We start from the raw sequence: 16,715 nt of genomic DNA, 5'->3' as shown, positions 1-16,715 counted from the left end.
GAATGCCAGTACGCCTAATGAATGAACATTAGGAGATGAGCGTCCCATAGCACAGCGGCTGGAGCAGCTCCAGGTCTTCACCAGCTGCGCTGCTCTTGTTTACAAGCCGCCGCCTGCTGCTGGAGCGGCCTCGCGACAGGCCTCCGCTCCCAACCGCATCCTCGAGCTCGCTTGAGCAGCCGAGCCCAACCCGAGTGCATGTGCGCTGGGTCTAAACGTCCGTCTGTGTCCTTCGGTGCCCTCCGAATAAGCATAAAGCCATACAGAAATGCTGTTGAGAAGAATGTGGAAAAGTGGTGTTTAAATTCGCAAACCTAACTCTGCAACTATGTTTCTCTGTTACAGGAAACTTCAAAGGATTGTGTAAGCAGATAGATCACTTTCCAGAAGACACAGATTATGAAGCAGATGCCTCAGAGTACTTCTTACGTGAGTGCCTCCTTAGTGTTTCTGTGACAGTATTCATGTTCTCACCATCTTGTTCTTTCTTGTTCAATCTGTGAGGCATTTCAAGTAGTACCAGATATGCTATTTTTGCCCAAGTGCTGTTACTGCTGAAACAAAAGGGGAAAAAATGTAACCTACATGTACAATCTTTGAAAAACAGAAAAAGTCCAAAAGTTTGGAGAGGGTTATTACCAGGCCCGCAGAACTCTGCAGATTCCACATCATTCACAAAGTTATACGTATTCTTTGCTAATAATTAAATAAAATATTCAAATTGTTTTATTATTGAAATAAAAATATGAAATATAATAGATAGTTTCACCTTTCAGCAACAAATAAGAAAGTAGTACTATAACCACTGTTTAAAAAATAGTTCTTATTTGTTATTTTCTAATTAAAAATGTAAACACATATCATGAAATTAAGCATCATTTGTCTTGTCATAAAATATCATGGATTCTTTTAGCAACCAATAAGATTGTAGTACTAAAAAAAAAAATTTAATTAAAAGTGTTAAAATGTTATTAATAATGAAAAATATGAAATATTGTGGATTATTTTAGCTTTCATTTATAAATAGGAATGTAATACTCTAACCACTGTTTAAATGAATAATTATTCTTTATTTTTTAATTAAATATTGAATCAAATATTAAAATTGTAATAATAATTAAAAATACTAAATATTATATTGGCTATACACTTATATTGGATATTTTTAGATTTCAACTACCAATAAAAATGTAGTACTATAACTGCTGTTTATAACAGTTATTATTTATTTTGTAGTGAAAATGAAATAAGAAGCTACCAATAAGAATGAGATCTTATATAAAACATTTTACAGTGTTTACTGTAAATTGTTTTCAGAAAATGCAGCAGATTTTCTCCCAAAAAAAAAAAAATGAATGCAATAGAGCTGTACTTCAAGTAATCTCCTAGTCTTTACTTTGTTCCACCTATCTTTGGTTTTCTCATGCTGTTCAGCCACGTAAGGATGGTCTGTTGTCTCTGCGGGAGAGTGTGAATGTTTCCTCACTCTGTTTAGACTCTCAGCAGCGGCAGACTCTCCAGCTCGTACAGTACGGCTCAACTAGGCCCGATTACAGTACACTGGCTCCCTCGTAAACACAGAGCATTGATTTCCACTCTTTTTTCGTCTGCGCAAGCAGACCCGGGAAGTGAGTGTCAAACAAGCCACATGCATCAATCCTAAACTCACAAGCAGGACTATCAGTTACTGTCATCAAAACAAGGGCCTGAATTGACCAGAAACAACATGGTAACAACCAAAAGTAATTAAAGATTCTGGAAGCATTGTGCAGGAAAACAATGGCAGACCACTGGAGAGAGAAGGAGAATTGGCCTAAGGATCCATTTATACAGGGTTCATCCTGATCCATCTGAACTGTTTTTGGATTGTTTGAAAACTTGCTAAAGCTGAGTTAATGTCATCAGTGAAATTACTGACGAACAATAATGAAGACAAAAAAAAAATGTCAATCATGACGATAATTCCTCGATTTTTGAATAAAACATACTGTTCAGACGTTTGCTTTAGTAAGATTTTTTAAACATTTTAATCTCTTACACTCACCATTTATTTGATCAAAAATACCATAAAAACAGCAATATTTTGAAATATTATTACAATTTAATATATTAATATATCATTTATTCCTGTGATACAAAGCTGAATTTTCAGCATCATTACTCCAGTCTTTAGTGCCACATGATCCTTCAGAAATCATTCTAATATTGCTGCTCAAGAAACATTTCTTCTTATTATTATTATTATTATTATTAATGTTGAAAACAGTAGTCTAGATAGCAATGGACTAACAAATGAGCAATTTCTGAAAAAGAAAAATCAATAAAGATACAACTATTTTAAATAATCCAATCATAGTTAAAATGCACATTAAAGTAAACTTTATGCAGAATGTGTCACGTTGTAAATACACTGTAACAACAAACTAAAACACGGACAATGAATAACTAAACATGGCTGCTGTGACACACCTTGCACCACGTTTTTGAAATGCTGTGTCAGCACCTGCACTTTGTATTATTTTCTTGTGCTCTGTCTCACTGAATGACCACTTTCAACATTTTTAACTGTTATTTAAATCAGCTCAGAATAATAATAATAATATGTAAGAATGTTACGTTCAGCCAAAAGTCTTAGAATCACAGCTAAGGAATCAGGCTTATCCTTCACAGCGTTTGCCCATCCAGTCAGAACCGTTTAACCTACTTAACCAAGCACACATTGGTAAGATGATGATATCAGATAAAGGACCATACAATTATCCCAGTACAGATCCTTCTTCAATATCGAAGCTTCATGCTTCACCCCAAACAGGTGGCTGACCTGCTGTAATTGACTCTTCACTGAGCCTGTGATTATAGCTTATGCAGTTAAACAGCGCAGGTTACGCAGTTATGCGGCAGCATTGACCCCATTGCGGTTCATCCTTAATTGACACTGTCATAATGATGCATTCGCTTTTTGAGCGCCCATGCCTCAGTCTGCATGTCTGAGTCGGATCTGTCCAAGCGTGACTCGCGCTTTGGGCTGCCAGGTAGGTGCCGAGCCGGTCACATCGCGTGCAAACTCCACAGATAAAGCCTTGCCAGTGAGTCTTGGCGCTTTGAGTACTTGTGCCGGGCCGGCCCATATGCAGCAATAAAGACAGTTACGATAACAAGTTTAAAGAACGACACCCAGAGAAAGGCTCCGACATTGGGACTAGTGGACCAGGAGTGGTCAAAACGACACGGGACAGAGAACTACCGCAGACCTTGCGCTCTCTAAGTGTGTGTGCACACGTATATGAACGCATATGTGTGTTTGTCCTTTTCCTTAGCTGCAATTGGACGAATAGGCCGCAACGCTCCCAGTGGCTTGTGAATTAGGACACTCACTTCCATAAATATTTCAGCCTCTTTCTTATATAGGTCAGCTTTCTGTCTCTCTCACTTTCTCTCCTCTTCTTCCTACTTCTCTTCTCCTTGCACGTCTTATCCTCTCAGACATCTGTTCTGTAGTACTTTTGGTCACCAACTGTGGGTTAAAGTAGAGTGATGGGAGATCAACGGAGTGAGAAGATACAGCGGCGTAGGTTTCAATAGGATCTCATGCATCAATAAATAAATGAATGTTTTCTCATTTTTAACAGTACATTATGAGTGAAAAATAGGTGTTGTAGCTAACCTTAATACCAAGTTGTTCTGAATCCTTCAAGAGCAGTGCAGTCACTCAAGGATAGCTTATATGCATTGCTGCGAGAACTGTCTGGCTTAACTTTAGCATTGATATTTACTTGTAGAAAGAGTGTGTTTAATACAGAAAGTTTATTAATATAGGCCTGCAAAGTGGTTACCTACACTACTGTTCAAAAGTTTGGGGGCTGTAAGACTTTTCATTGTTTTTGAAAGAAGTCTCTAATGATTAAAAATACAGTAATATTTTAAAATATTATTACAATTTAAAATAACTGTTTTCTGAAAATAATTTTTATAAAATGTAATTTATTCCTGTGATGTCAAAGCTGTTTTCAGCATCATTACTCCAGTCTTCAGTGTCACGTGATCCTTCAGAAATCATTCTTATATGTTGATATATGCTCATTCTAATTCTAATTAGCTCAATAAACATTTCTTATTATTATCAAAGTTCAAAACAGCTGTGCTTCTAAATATTTTTGTGAAAATCTTTATATAATATGGATTCTTTCATAAATAGAATTTTAAAAAGACATCATGCATTTGAAATAGAAATTTGTGTAACATTATAAATGTCTGTACTGTCACTTTTGATCAATTTAATATATCTTTGCTGAATAAAATTATTATTTTCTTTCTTTCAAAAAAGTAGTGACTTTAAACTATTGAATGATAGTGTATATGTTGACATTCAGTTCAAATACTGATGTTTATTCATATGGTGTGATGCAATGCAGATATTTGATTGACGCAGTTATCGATTTCATTCATATTTGTATGGGTTATTTATTTTTTATTTATTTTAAGCTTGTACTCAGCACATAAAATAAATAAAAGTCCAATATCACCTACTGTATATGACTTACAGGAACCCTTTAGCTAAATACTTTATTTTACAGTGTCATGCAAGATCCTATGCTCTTCTCTATATGATAATGTGCTTTAAAAATTGAAGCACATTATCATGTTATCTTTTATGATATTCGGTTAGCGCTATACTACACACATAGAATAAGTTGTTAGCTTACTAACGTAACCTTCCTAACTGAAAACACAAAGGGAAATGTTAAATTTGGTCATTTTTAGCTTTTGCAATATGATATGATATGTCATTTTAAAGACATTAAAGGGATAGTTCACCCAAAAATGAAAATTCTGTCTTTAATTATTCACACTCATTTCGTTCCAAACCCATAAGACCTTTGTTCATCTTCAGAACATAAATTAAGATATTTTTGATGAAATCTGAGAGCTTTCTGACCCTCCATAAACAGCATCGCAACTTCGTAGCTTTATAACATTACAGTTGAACCACTGATGTCACATGGACCATTTTAACAGTGTCTACACTACCTTTCTGGGCCATAAAACATTTCAGTTGCGTTGCTGTCTATGGAGGGTCAGAAAGCTCTCGGATTTCATAAAAAATATCTTAATTTGTGTTCCGAAGATGAGCAAAGGTCTTACGGGTTTGGAACGATATGAGGGTGAGTAATTAATGACACAATTTTCATTTTTGGGTGAACTAACCCTTTAATAATTACCATAATCTCATGATTTAAGACTAAGGTTGAATTTGGAATAGCACACTACCATACTTCTCTTACCGATTCTGCAATATTTACATTTACATTTAGAGACACTTTTATCCAAAGTGACTTACAAATGAGAAACATCACAAGCAATTTGTCATAAGATCCAGCAATATTTGAAGAGTTCATTTGCAAAAACAGATAACTCCGTTTTTAACAATTTTCAAAAATCATGTTTTTTCATTGTGCATTCCAATTAATATCAGTCAAACTGCAGTTGGGATTTTGATTAAGTAAAAATAACAAAAAAATACAGCTAACTAACTCAATAAAACACAATAAAAACATGATAACATCATAAAAAAACATGATTTTTGAAAATGGAAAAAACTGAGTTGTATTAAACTCTTCTTTTGCAGTACACGACACAATGGGAGAAATAGTAAGAGTAGTATACAAGTGTGCTATTCAGCCTGAATACATGTTAAAGCATTTTTCTATCTTTTCTAATTAGGCACCAAAGCAAGTATCCATAAAAAGTTGCCTTAGCCAATAGAGAAAAGGGAATATGTTTCTGATGCGGAGAGCGGCATCTCATACAAAGTCTTTTCAACAGTTCACCCTCTTCCAAACAATTGGGAATCTATCTACAGTATGCCTATGAGCAAATATACAAAGAAAGGCTGGACCTTCCAGACTAATTCTGAATAGGAGGGTTTTAGATGCACCTCACATTTATGCTAGTATCATGTGCTTTAGAAGACACTGTGGTTTGGATGCTCTCATCTCCACAACTCGTTGAAATAGTTATGTAAGAAATCTGAGCCTCGACCGAGGAGCCACATTAGTGAAGTGACACATAAGTGATGTCATAGAGAGCGTCATACAGTTCAGTGATACACCAAAGAATTGACATTTATTGAAAATACACACTGTGCTTATGAAGACACGGGTAAAACCGGGGGAAATAAAAACAGGTCAGCGTTCACATCCGTTCTAATGCTGCACATAAAAGCGCATGTATATTCATGCCTATATTTTTAGACCCAAACATTTGCATACGTACATGCAAAATTACTGTATGGATTCATGCACATTTGATTATGAGGGAATTGCACACTGATTCTCAAGCACCCGCTGGCATATGCTCAGAGGGTTATCATGAAAGAAATATCTACGACGTAGTAACAGCGCATCATCTGCATATGTATTTACAGCATGCGCAAAACACACTGGCACACACACACATTCGCACAGGCCCTATCAGTGGCAGGCTTCTCTTTGCTGGAGTGATCACGGGTATGCAGCCTAGGCAGTGGAATCAGGCAGTTCACACATCCACACACAGTTATATAAGAGTGCTGAAGCATTCTGAAGCGCCAGTGGGTTTTTAGATCATGCCGTGTCAGAGCTGCAATCTTCCACAGAGCTACCGAGGACCAAACAGCGCTGGGAGAGGGGGAGGGGAGCACAAAAAAGCAAGAATAAGAGGGACTGAGAGAGCAAGATAGAGGGAAATTTTGAGAAAGAGAGCCAGCTGGTAGAAGGAACATGTTGGAGGAGAAAGACGAATGGGGTATTAAGGGTGAAAACGGTAAAAGAGATAATGGTTGAATTCATTTCACGTCTTTTTATTATTATGCCCTCTATTTCTTTCTTTCCTCTTTATCACTGCAATTTTGTTTTGCCTTCATCCAGTTAATGGGAGCCACAGCATTAGCAATTAGCTTTAGCATGTTTCTGTTTAAAATACACTATTAACAAGCACTGATCCTTAAATGTGGGATGTTATGCTTTTATTTTTATTTGCAACGTAAAATAAAGCAATGAGCCCCAAGATGCCGTGGTTTACAGTGAATTTATAACAGCTAAGGGGCGTTGTTAGGCACGTGGAGACTTTAGCTGTTATAAATTCACCGTAAACCACGGCTTCACAGGGTTTATTGCTTTTTTTAGACCTACTAAAGGTAACATGCAGATTTCTTATATAGACCTTCACCAAATTTGAAAATATATTAGAATTTCATTAGCTTTCTCAACAATAGTCTTTAACAGCCCTATTTTTATGGATTTTTTTTAATTTATTTATTTATTTTTACAGTGCAGCCTTGGTAAGCATACAAGATGTTTTCAAAAACATTTTAAAATGTTACCGACCTTAGTATGTGTATGTATGTGTGTGTGTGTGTGTGTGTGTGTGTGTGTGTACATATATATATATACAACCCGAATTCCGGAAATGTTGGGACGTTTTTTAAAATTTGAATAAAATGAAAACTAAAAGACTTTCAAATCACATGAGCCAATATTTTATTCACAATACAACATAGATAACATAAAAGTTTAAACTGAGAAATTTTAAAATTTTATGCACAAAATGAGCTCATTTCAAATTTGATGCCTGCTACAGGTCTCAAAATAGTTGGGACCAAAATGTTTACCATGGTGTAGCATCTCCTCTTCTTTTCAAAACAGTTTGAAGACGTCTGGGCATCGAGGTTATGAGTTTCTGGAGTTTTGGTGTTGGAATTTGGTCCCATTCTTGTCTGATATAGGTTTCCAGCTGCTGAAGAGTTTGTGGTCGTCTTTGATGTATTTTTCGTTTAATGATGCGCCAAATATTCTCTATAGGTGAAAGATCTGGACTGCAGGCAGGCCAATTCAGCACCCGGACTCTTCTACTACGAAGCCATGCTGTTGTAATAGCTGCAGTATGTGGTTTTGCATTGTCCTGCTGAAATACACGTCATCTGGAGGGAAGCATATGTTGCTCTAAAACCTTTATATACCTTTCAGCATTCATAGTGCCTTCCAGAACATGCAAGCTGCCCATACTGTATGCACTTATGCACCCCCATACCATCAGAGATGCTGGCTTTTGAACTGAACGCTGATAACACACTGGAAGGTCTCCCTCCTCTTTAGCCTGGAGGACACGGCGTCCGTGATTTCCAACAAGAATGTCAAATTTGGACTCGTCTGACAATAGAACACTTTTCCACTTTGAAACAGTCCATTTTAAATGAGCCTTGGCCCATAGAACATGACGGCGCTTCTGAACCATATTCACATATGGCTTCGTTTTTGCATGATAGAGCTTTAGTTGGCATCTGCAGATGGAAGGGCGGATTGTGTTTACCGACAGTGGTTTCTGGAAGTATTCCTGGGCCCATTTAGTAATGTCAATGACAGAATAATGCCGATGAGTGATTCAGTGTCATCTGAGGGCCCCGAAGACCACAGGCATCTATCAAAGGTCTTCGGCCTTGTCCCTTACGCACAGAGATTTATCCAGTTTCTCTGAATCTTTTGATGATGTTATGCACTGTAGATGATGAGATTTGCAAAGCCTTTGCAATTTGATGTTGAAGAGCGCTGTTTTTAAAGTATTCCATAATCTTTTTATGCACTCTTTCACAGATTGGAGAGCCTCTGCCCATCTTTACTTCTGAGACACTCTGTCTCTCTAAGACATCCCTTTTATAGCTAATCATGTTACAGACCTGATGTCAATTAACTTAATTAGTTGCTAGATGTTCTCCCACCTGAATCTTTTCAAAATGTCTTGCTTTTTCAGCCCTTTGTTGCCCCCGAGCCAACGTTTTTGAGACCTGTAGCAGGCATCAAATTTGAAATGAGCTCATTTAGTGGATAAAAGTGTAAAATTTCTGAGTTTAAACATTTGTTATGTTCTCTATGCTCTATTGTGAATAAAATATTGGCTCGTGTGATTTGAAAGTCTTTTAGTTTTCATTTCATTCAAACTTCAAAAACGACCTAACATTTCCAGAATTCGGGTTGTGTGTATATATATATATATATATATATATATATATAATGAAACATACACACAAGTAGGGCTGCCCTCGACTAAAGATTTTTCTGGTCGACTAGCAGTCGTTCATTTGAAGCATTAGTCGACTAATCACACTAAACCATTTAAATCATTATAATGAGCCTTTAATTGCCTACATAGCCTAATAAGCGCTCAAGCACACACATAAAGCTTGCCACAACGCACCGGCAGAAGTAATGTTTATGAATGTGTCAGGGAAAAACAGTAAGGAGACTGCATTAACATTTTAATAATTTGATAAACTAGTGATTTCTTTGTTTTCGTTTAGAGATGAAGTCGGCGACACTGACTCGTCATCTCCGCTGTAGAGGATGTGCCTTTATGCATGTTTCATATGGATTACATAATCTGAAGATATTTGTTTTCCATTTGAATTGGTTCATTTTAAAGTAGACATTTCACTCTCTATAGATATTTTTAATGTCTGTAAGGCAAAGATATACACAGAGTTTCGCGCTCAAGTTCACAAAGACTGAGACGGCAGAAAGCGCATACTGTTTGCTTTCATTTTTTTACAAAAGCGCCATGTTTTGTTGTTATTATGAGTGCGCACAAATAAATTTAGAGTCTTTACAGATTCAAAAGATGTATTACTCTTATCTGTATGAGCAAAAATGATTGAGTATTTTAGGAGTAAGTGACCGTGAATTATATGTACATATTCAAATACACTCAAAAAGTGCCTCAAAACATCTCTGCAGTTTGAATGATAAATTTCACTTTTTCAATTTTCAATTTCAATTGTCACCAAACTCGTAAGACCTTCGTTCATCTTCGGAAAACAAATTAATATATTTTTGATGAAATCTGAGAGCTTTCTGACCCTCCATAGACAGCAACGCAATTGAAATGTTCCCAGACCCAGAAAGGTAGTAAGGACATTGTTAAAATAGTCCATGTGACATGGACATGTTATGAAGCTACGAGAATACAACAATAAAACATTGAAACAATTTCTTCTCTTCTGTGTCAGTCTTCGATGCATGTTCACAACAGTACCATGACAAATGCATGTGCTGTGGTCCTCTTGTAAATGGCAGAGGAGACTGACACAGAAGAGAAGAATTGTCGAATAAAGTCATTATTTTTGTTTTCTTTGTGCACAAAAAGTATTCTCGTAGCTTCATAAAATTAACGTTGAACCACTGATGCCACATGGACTATTTTAACAATGTCCTTACTACATTCCTGACCTTGAAGATTTCAGTTGCGTTGCAGTCGATGGAGGGTCAGAAAGCTCTCGGATTTCATCAAAAATATCTTAATTTGTGTTCTGAAGATGAACGAAGGTCTTACGGGTTTGCAACAACATGAGTGTGAGTAATTAAAGACCGAATTTTCATTTTTGGGTGAACTATCCCTTTAAAATACACTGAATAAAATATTGCATTGTATTACAACAACAGTACACTACAGAATTTCACAAAAACGACACAAAGGTTTCATAAAGACAAAGGGTTTGTAATTTTCAGAAACAAAGTGTTTTGTAGTTGTCATAGATGGTGTAGACAGCTGAACCTACATGTCGACTATCAGCAGGCGCTCTGGAGTATCAGTGTCTGTACGGCTCTCACCCTCACGGGCACACGGTGTGGCCAAAACTGGCTGTGACTGGATGACCCAGACACACACACACAGACACACACATGCCGAAATGCTGGCCGATAAAATCAATGAGGCTGGCCGAAAAGCAACGGGTTTGCATGTGCGGAGGCTGCAGTAGGTTAGCTCAAGGCAGAGGATGGACTGGTGCGATAGTAGACTGCAATAAAAGAGGAAGACACCGTCCGGAATCACAGCGCATGGCCAGATCGCTGGGGCAAGCGAGGATTTAATGGATCCTCATTCCCTCGCCACCTCTTGTTCAACCGCTTTCTCTTCCAGTCACTATCTCGCTCTCATTTTCTTACTTCAAACACGACAATCCATCATAGGGCTGGCAGGGGGGATGGGGCACATGCCACTGAAGCCTGAGGCACTGGGCATAGAGCACACAAACAAATACACACATGCACACACACATGAGAGTCCAGGCCACTGCCTGTATCACCTGATATGACATCGCTTAGCCTATAGAGAGGCCACACGCCCAGCTGAATGGCCCATGATCATAATAGCAAAGGCCATGCTCTGCATTATTGATATATTTAGACCACAGTTGTCCTGTAGGTCATGAGAATTGCATCACTGTGTACTGTACCGGATTCCCAGCATTACCGGGACCGCAGCAGCCGCTCATTGAGCTTGAGAGGGGCCAAATACAGGATGATCCTGCATATTGTGATAGAGATCAGTGGAGCTCAGTGGAAATAGGTGAAGGATTTTGTAATCATTTTGTAAAGGAGACTTAAAGAAAGTAGGTACGTTTGAGCAATCTGTAATGATATGGGTGTTTTAAGGCATTAGCGGATATGTAATGGTCTTGAATGGACAGATAAAATTCTTTATGGTAACTGAAAGAGGTAAATACGGGATATGATTGTGACAGGGGCTTGGAGTAATTCCAAGTTTATCTATTAATTTAATGATTTCTAGGCTAGTAGTTAAAAAAAAAAGTTGTGAGGTGCTGTAGGGCCCGTTTCACGCTAGCCATGTAAGCAGCGCATTTCTTTCAGTGCAGAATCTATTTTTGCTGGCCTGTTCATGCTAAATTAAAGTGACAGTGCATTGTTCATGGTCAAAATAAACATGGGTTGACACAAAAAAAGGAGCAATTTCACCATAAAAGCATGTAAGGGAAGTCTACTGTGTTTCACAGTTACCATATGACATAAATGAAAAGGCACTATTGTACCAACAAAAGCATGTTTAAATGAGTTAAACTACTAGTATAGTTTAAGCTTAAGACTTATAATCTCATACAAACTACATTACACAGCATGTTATATGGTTTAACATGTTATGCGGAATATGTAGACGATCGTAAAACAAAAGCATGTGGATCGAGGACTGCACATTCAGCAGCGGTTCATTTGCATGCTACAAACAGTGCCAATGTGAAAGCACAAAGTTCATATGCTGTATGTGCATCTAGTGTGAAATGAGCATCAAAAAAAAGAAAGAAAGAAAACAGCATTTACATTAGTGGTTCTCAATTGGTGGGCTGTGAAATGGGTCACAGCTCTTTTTTATGCAAATAATAAAATGAGGTTACCACATAAAAAAATATGTTTTCAAAAGGAAGGAGAAACTGCTTAATGTCATTGGCAATGCATCAAATCAAACTTTTGCTGCAAATTGTCATTGCCATCATACTTCTCATGTTTGGTCACCCCTTCACACATTTCAACCAAAAAATTAATTTCTGTTGTCATTTACTCACCCTCCTCTTACTCCAGTTTCTTTCTTCTGCTAAACACAAAAGTAGGTATTTTGAAGAATGTTGGTAACCAAACAGTTGATGGTAGCTATTGACTTCCATAGTATTTTTTCCATACTATGAAAGTCAAGGGCTAACAGCAACTCTTTGGTTACCAACATTCTTCAAAATACCTCCTTTTGTGTCAGCTGAAGGAAATTTTAAGGAAATTAGTCCATAAAATGTAGTGTGATGACAGGCCATTGGTAGCCATTTGTGTCTGAAAATTACATACATTACATTACTTTAAATTATTTTTGAAATCATTTTATTGGGGCACATTACAAATCAGAGTAACAATCTATCAAGTAACATGAAAGTTGGGTAACGATTAATCATATTAGTAGTAATTAATGATGACACGGATGGGACACAAATAGCACAGTTTCCTGAAAATGACAATGAAGCACATTTTATATCATTTATTGATGTTTTTGGCATTACTAGCAGGGACAAGTAGATTGTGGACCAGTAAAGCTGGGTGATGTCATAATGCAGGGACTACAGATGCACATCAGCTTCTGGAGCTTTTACCCTCATGTGCTGTATGTACTATAATTGTGTTTTCTTGAGTGCAATACTCACCACTTGCTTAAAACAAACTCAAGTGTGGACTGCTTTAATGCACAAGTACTGTCGATGTGATTGTGTCTGTTCACACATAAAGGGATACTCCACCCCAAAATGAAAATGTTGGCATTAATCACTTACCCCCATGTCATTCCAAACCTTTAAAATCTTCGTTCGTCCTCGGAACACAATTTAAGATATTTTGGATGAAAACCGGGAGGCTTGAGACTGTCCCATTGACTGCCAAACAATTAACACTGTCAAGGCCCAGAAAAGTGTAAAAAACATCGTCAGAATAGTCCATCTGCCATCAGTGGTTCAATCTGAATTTTATGAAGCGACGAGAATACTTTTTGTACACAAAGAAAATAAAAATAACATTTATTCAACAATTCGTCTCCTCTCTGTCTCTCTGTGTCCGCGCCATTTTGGAGAGCATCCGATGGACGCAAAGTGCATACGCTATTCTCTGTCATCAGTAACGCATGGATATGTATTGTGCGTTTATTTACGCTTTGATTTAAACGAAAACAGTGTATCCATGCATTACTGATGACAGAGTATAGCGTACGCACTTTGCGTCCATCGGATGCTCTCCAAAATGGCGCTACGCTGACACAGAGAGACAGAGAGGAGATGAATTGTTGAATAAATGTTGTTATTTTTAATTTTCTTTGTGTACAAAAGACTATTTTGGCGATGTTTTTTATACTTTTCTGTATAAAATATAAATATATATATATATATATATATATATTTTCTGTACCTTGACAGTGTAATTTACTTGGAAGTCAATGGGACAGTCACAAACCTCCCGGTTTTCATCCAAAATATATTCAATCGTGTTCCAAGGACGAACGAAGCATTTACGGGTTTGGAACGACATGGGGGGGTAAGTGATTAATGACAAAATTTTCATTTTGGGGTGGAGTAACCCTTTAAGGCCATTGCACACTGAGTCCAGAATTTTCATCCAAAATTTTCACAAGTTAAAAAATAAATACAACAATCACATTGTCAATCACATGTCAATCACATTTACACACTGCCTCTGAAACTTTCGTCCGTCATAAAAAAATTTCCATCAGGTTGGATTTTCTGCGTTTTTGCATCATAGCATGCATTTTGATATGAAAGGATGACGAATACGAAAAAACGCATGGGAAAATTTCGGACTCAGTGTGCAATGGCCTTTACTTAGAAATAACTGTGACAAGAAGGGCTTAAGCTGTGCTCAGAGAAATTGCACTTTCACTGACAAGAGCTTTTTTAAATTTATAACTATTGCACATATCTGAGTGGAAAAAAAACATAAAAAACCAAAACCAAAAAAACAGTCACAAAATCCTTGCTTTATGTTCTACTGCAACCTGTCTAGATGTTTTTGAATGCTAGAACACATCTTGTGTGAACACCCCTTGAAAAACCATTCAGGTCCATTTAGGGTCAGACAAACCCAAAATCAACCTAATTATACAGTGCTGCCAAGAGACTGAGTCATTGACTAGATTTCAGACAACCCAAAGACTAGTTGGTTTTGAAAAATATGTAATTTTGCACATCCTTATGTAGATGGGTGATGATAGAGCTGCAGTGTGTGTGTGTTTGTGGTGAGAGGGCAAGATGCTGGGGCAGGGCTAGATTAATAAGCGTTTGTAGTATTCAATCAATGTGCCTGCAAGCTAAAGCACCTGATTAGCATGACCCTGTCCTGCACATCAGCACATTCAAGCCTGTGGGAGGCTGATTAAGTGTGAATGCTAATTTTCTTCCACAATGCTGTCAATGAGCCTGAGAGAGAGAGAGTGAAGGAAAGACTGAGAGCAACGGATAGAACGATAGTTCAAAGGCAGCCACTGTCAGGAAGAAAGTGTGTGCATTCATGTCAGTGTGTGAGAGAGCATTATATATTCCCCATGTTTAGCAGCTCAAGCAGCTGATCACATATTTCATACATGCAGCATTATGAGGGTATATCTGTGAGTTGGTTGGTTAAGCCGCACTCAAGGGATCAACGTTTGGTTGGTTAGCATAGCCCAAGTAACCCCTGTGAAGTATCAGAACTTGAGGGGAACAAGAATGCTATCAGATAGCTTTCCGAACAGTAAAGCTAAACCTGAAGTCTTGTGCTTTAAAAAAAAGAAAGAAACTGATCATCATGTGTACTTCACTCTCAAGGGTCTGCCTGAGCCGGCAGCATTTTGACCTCTGCGTAATTCACAACCGTGACCAGATCAGATCTCCCACCCTCTTGTCTGTGATGGGACAAGAACCTCCGTTCACACCATCTCATCCTCGCTAGCCATTAGCAGGGTGAGAGATGAGAGTGCTAATTTGGCCCAGGTCATTGTTAGCTGTGGCACAGACTCTGCGAATTACAGGACATTCTCCACGCACTGCGCACTACGGTCTCACTGCTGCGAGAATGAGGGTTGTCTTATTGAAAAAGGGCCACTTAAAGGACATTTTACAATATTTTTAACAGAGTTGTGTGACATTTAGAAATTGGACTGAGATTTGGAGGTAGCAATTCAAAATTGAAAATAATTGAAAATTTTACTAAAGCCAAACTTTGAATGCTGGCATGACAAAGCCTTGTTTGAAAGTTTTTGAAAGTGTTTAAAACTGATTTGATGGTTTATTAGACAGACAGACAGACACATGGATAAATGGACAGATGGACAGACAGAAGGATAGAGATAGATAGACAGACAGACAGACGGATGGATGGATATAGATAGATAGATAGATAGATAGATAGATAGATAGATAGATAGATAGATAGATAGATAGATAGATAGATAGATAGATAGATAGATAGATAGATAGATAGATAGATAGATAGATAGAGATTCAAGTCTTTAATTGTGATTTTTGTCTTAATTTTGTTTTATTTGTGGTTTTATTTGTAGGAAACCATGGTTAACTTTCGTAAGGGGTGTCCATGACATACTTTGAAATACCATGGCCCATAAACAGGATAATCAATCAGCACTGTGGTATATATATATATATATATATATATATATATATATATATATGTATATTAAATCACTATGGTATTATCTGATAGCACACAGCCCAGGCCCAGTACTTTTTATAAGGGTAGATTAATTTTTACAGTGACCTCTTTGAAAAGCATAAATGAAAGAATGGACTGGTAATATAACTTAAGCAATAGCCCCAGCTGTGTGCAGCTCTGAGACTGAGAACAGCCTCTGATAAAAGCCCCGGTTCACCAGCACAGAGCGCTTTAATAGAAGGCAGCATAACAAAAAACACTGCTGCTTTGCTCCTTTCTTTTCCTTGCTTCAGGCTTGACTTGCCCCTGACTCCTCTCTCCTCTTTGCCTATTCCACCATGTTAATAACAACCCCGCAGGCAGTGTTTCTGCCCCTGACAGACCCTCAAACGCTATACAGGGCTTGTGTGAAAATTTCCCTGTGCTCCGTGCCAGTGTCATGCCTGGGGAGTCTGGGCAGATTGCCGAAAGAGACGCGCTTACCCTGGGGCATCATTATCAGTCCAGCTCCCCAAGAAACCTTCATCCTCAAGCCCTCGGTCCACAATAGCCTCACTTGCAGAGCATACAAGACAAAGAAAATGTACATATTCATACATATTGTAAACTGAGAAGCCTATGCATTTGATAACACATTACGGACTGGAGCCAAAAGCCACAACAAATGTGAAACATGCAGGATCACGGACAAAATAGCGAGCT

General features: G+C 37.7%; 1 protein-coding gene and 1 long non-coding RNA gene across 4 annotated transcripts in view; one reads left to right on the top strand and one right to left on the bottom strand.

Moving 5' to 3' along the window:
- LOC131538105 (uncharacterized) overlaps positions 1 to 16,715 on the bottom strand; it is a 69,438-nt gene that overhangs the window by 33,151 nt on the left and 19,572 nt on the right. Inside the window, exon 4 of one of the 3 annotated variants that reach the window (XR_009270474.1) lies at positions 16,497 to 16,568. The exons of the other annotated variants lie outside the window; for them this stretch is intronic. This is a non-coding gene — a long non-coding RNA (uncharacterized LOC131538105). The remainder of the gene's footprint in view (positions 1 to 16,496; positions 16,569 to 16,715) is intronic. 3 annotated transcript variants of the gene reach the window in all.
- The window catches only part of cacng2a (calcium channel, voltage-dependent, gamma subunit 2a), a 66,712-nt gene that overhangs the window by 38,302 nt on the left and 11,695 nt on the right, over positions 1 to 16,715 (top strand). The window contains exon 2 of the mRNA XM_058771960.1: positions 346 to 429. Within this exon, the coding sequence (XP_058627943.1) occupies positions 346 to 429 (84 nt within the window). The remainder of the gene's footprint in view (positions 1 to 345; positions 430 to 16,715) is intronic.

Source organism: Onychostoma macrolepis, chromosome 03, assembly GCF_012432095.1.
Source record: "Onychostoma macrolepis isolate SWU-2019 chromosome 03, ASM1243209v1, whole genome shotgun sequence".
NCBI lineage: Eukaryota > Metazoa > Chordata > Actinopteri > Cypriniformes > Cyprinidae > Onychostoma > Onychostoma macrolepis.
The sequence above is the reverse complement of the archived record's forward strand: the minus strand, read 5'-3'. Positions and strand labels throughout refer to the sequence as shown.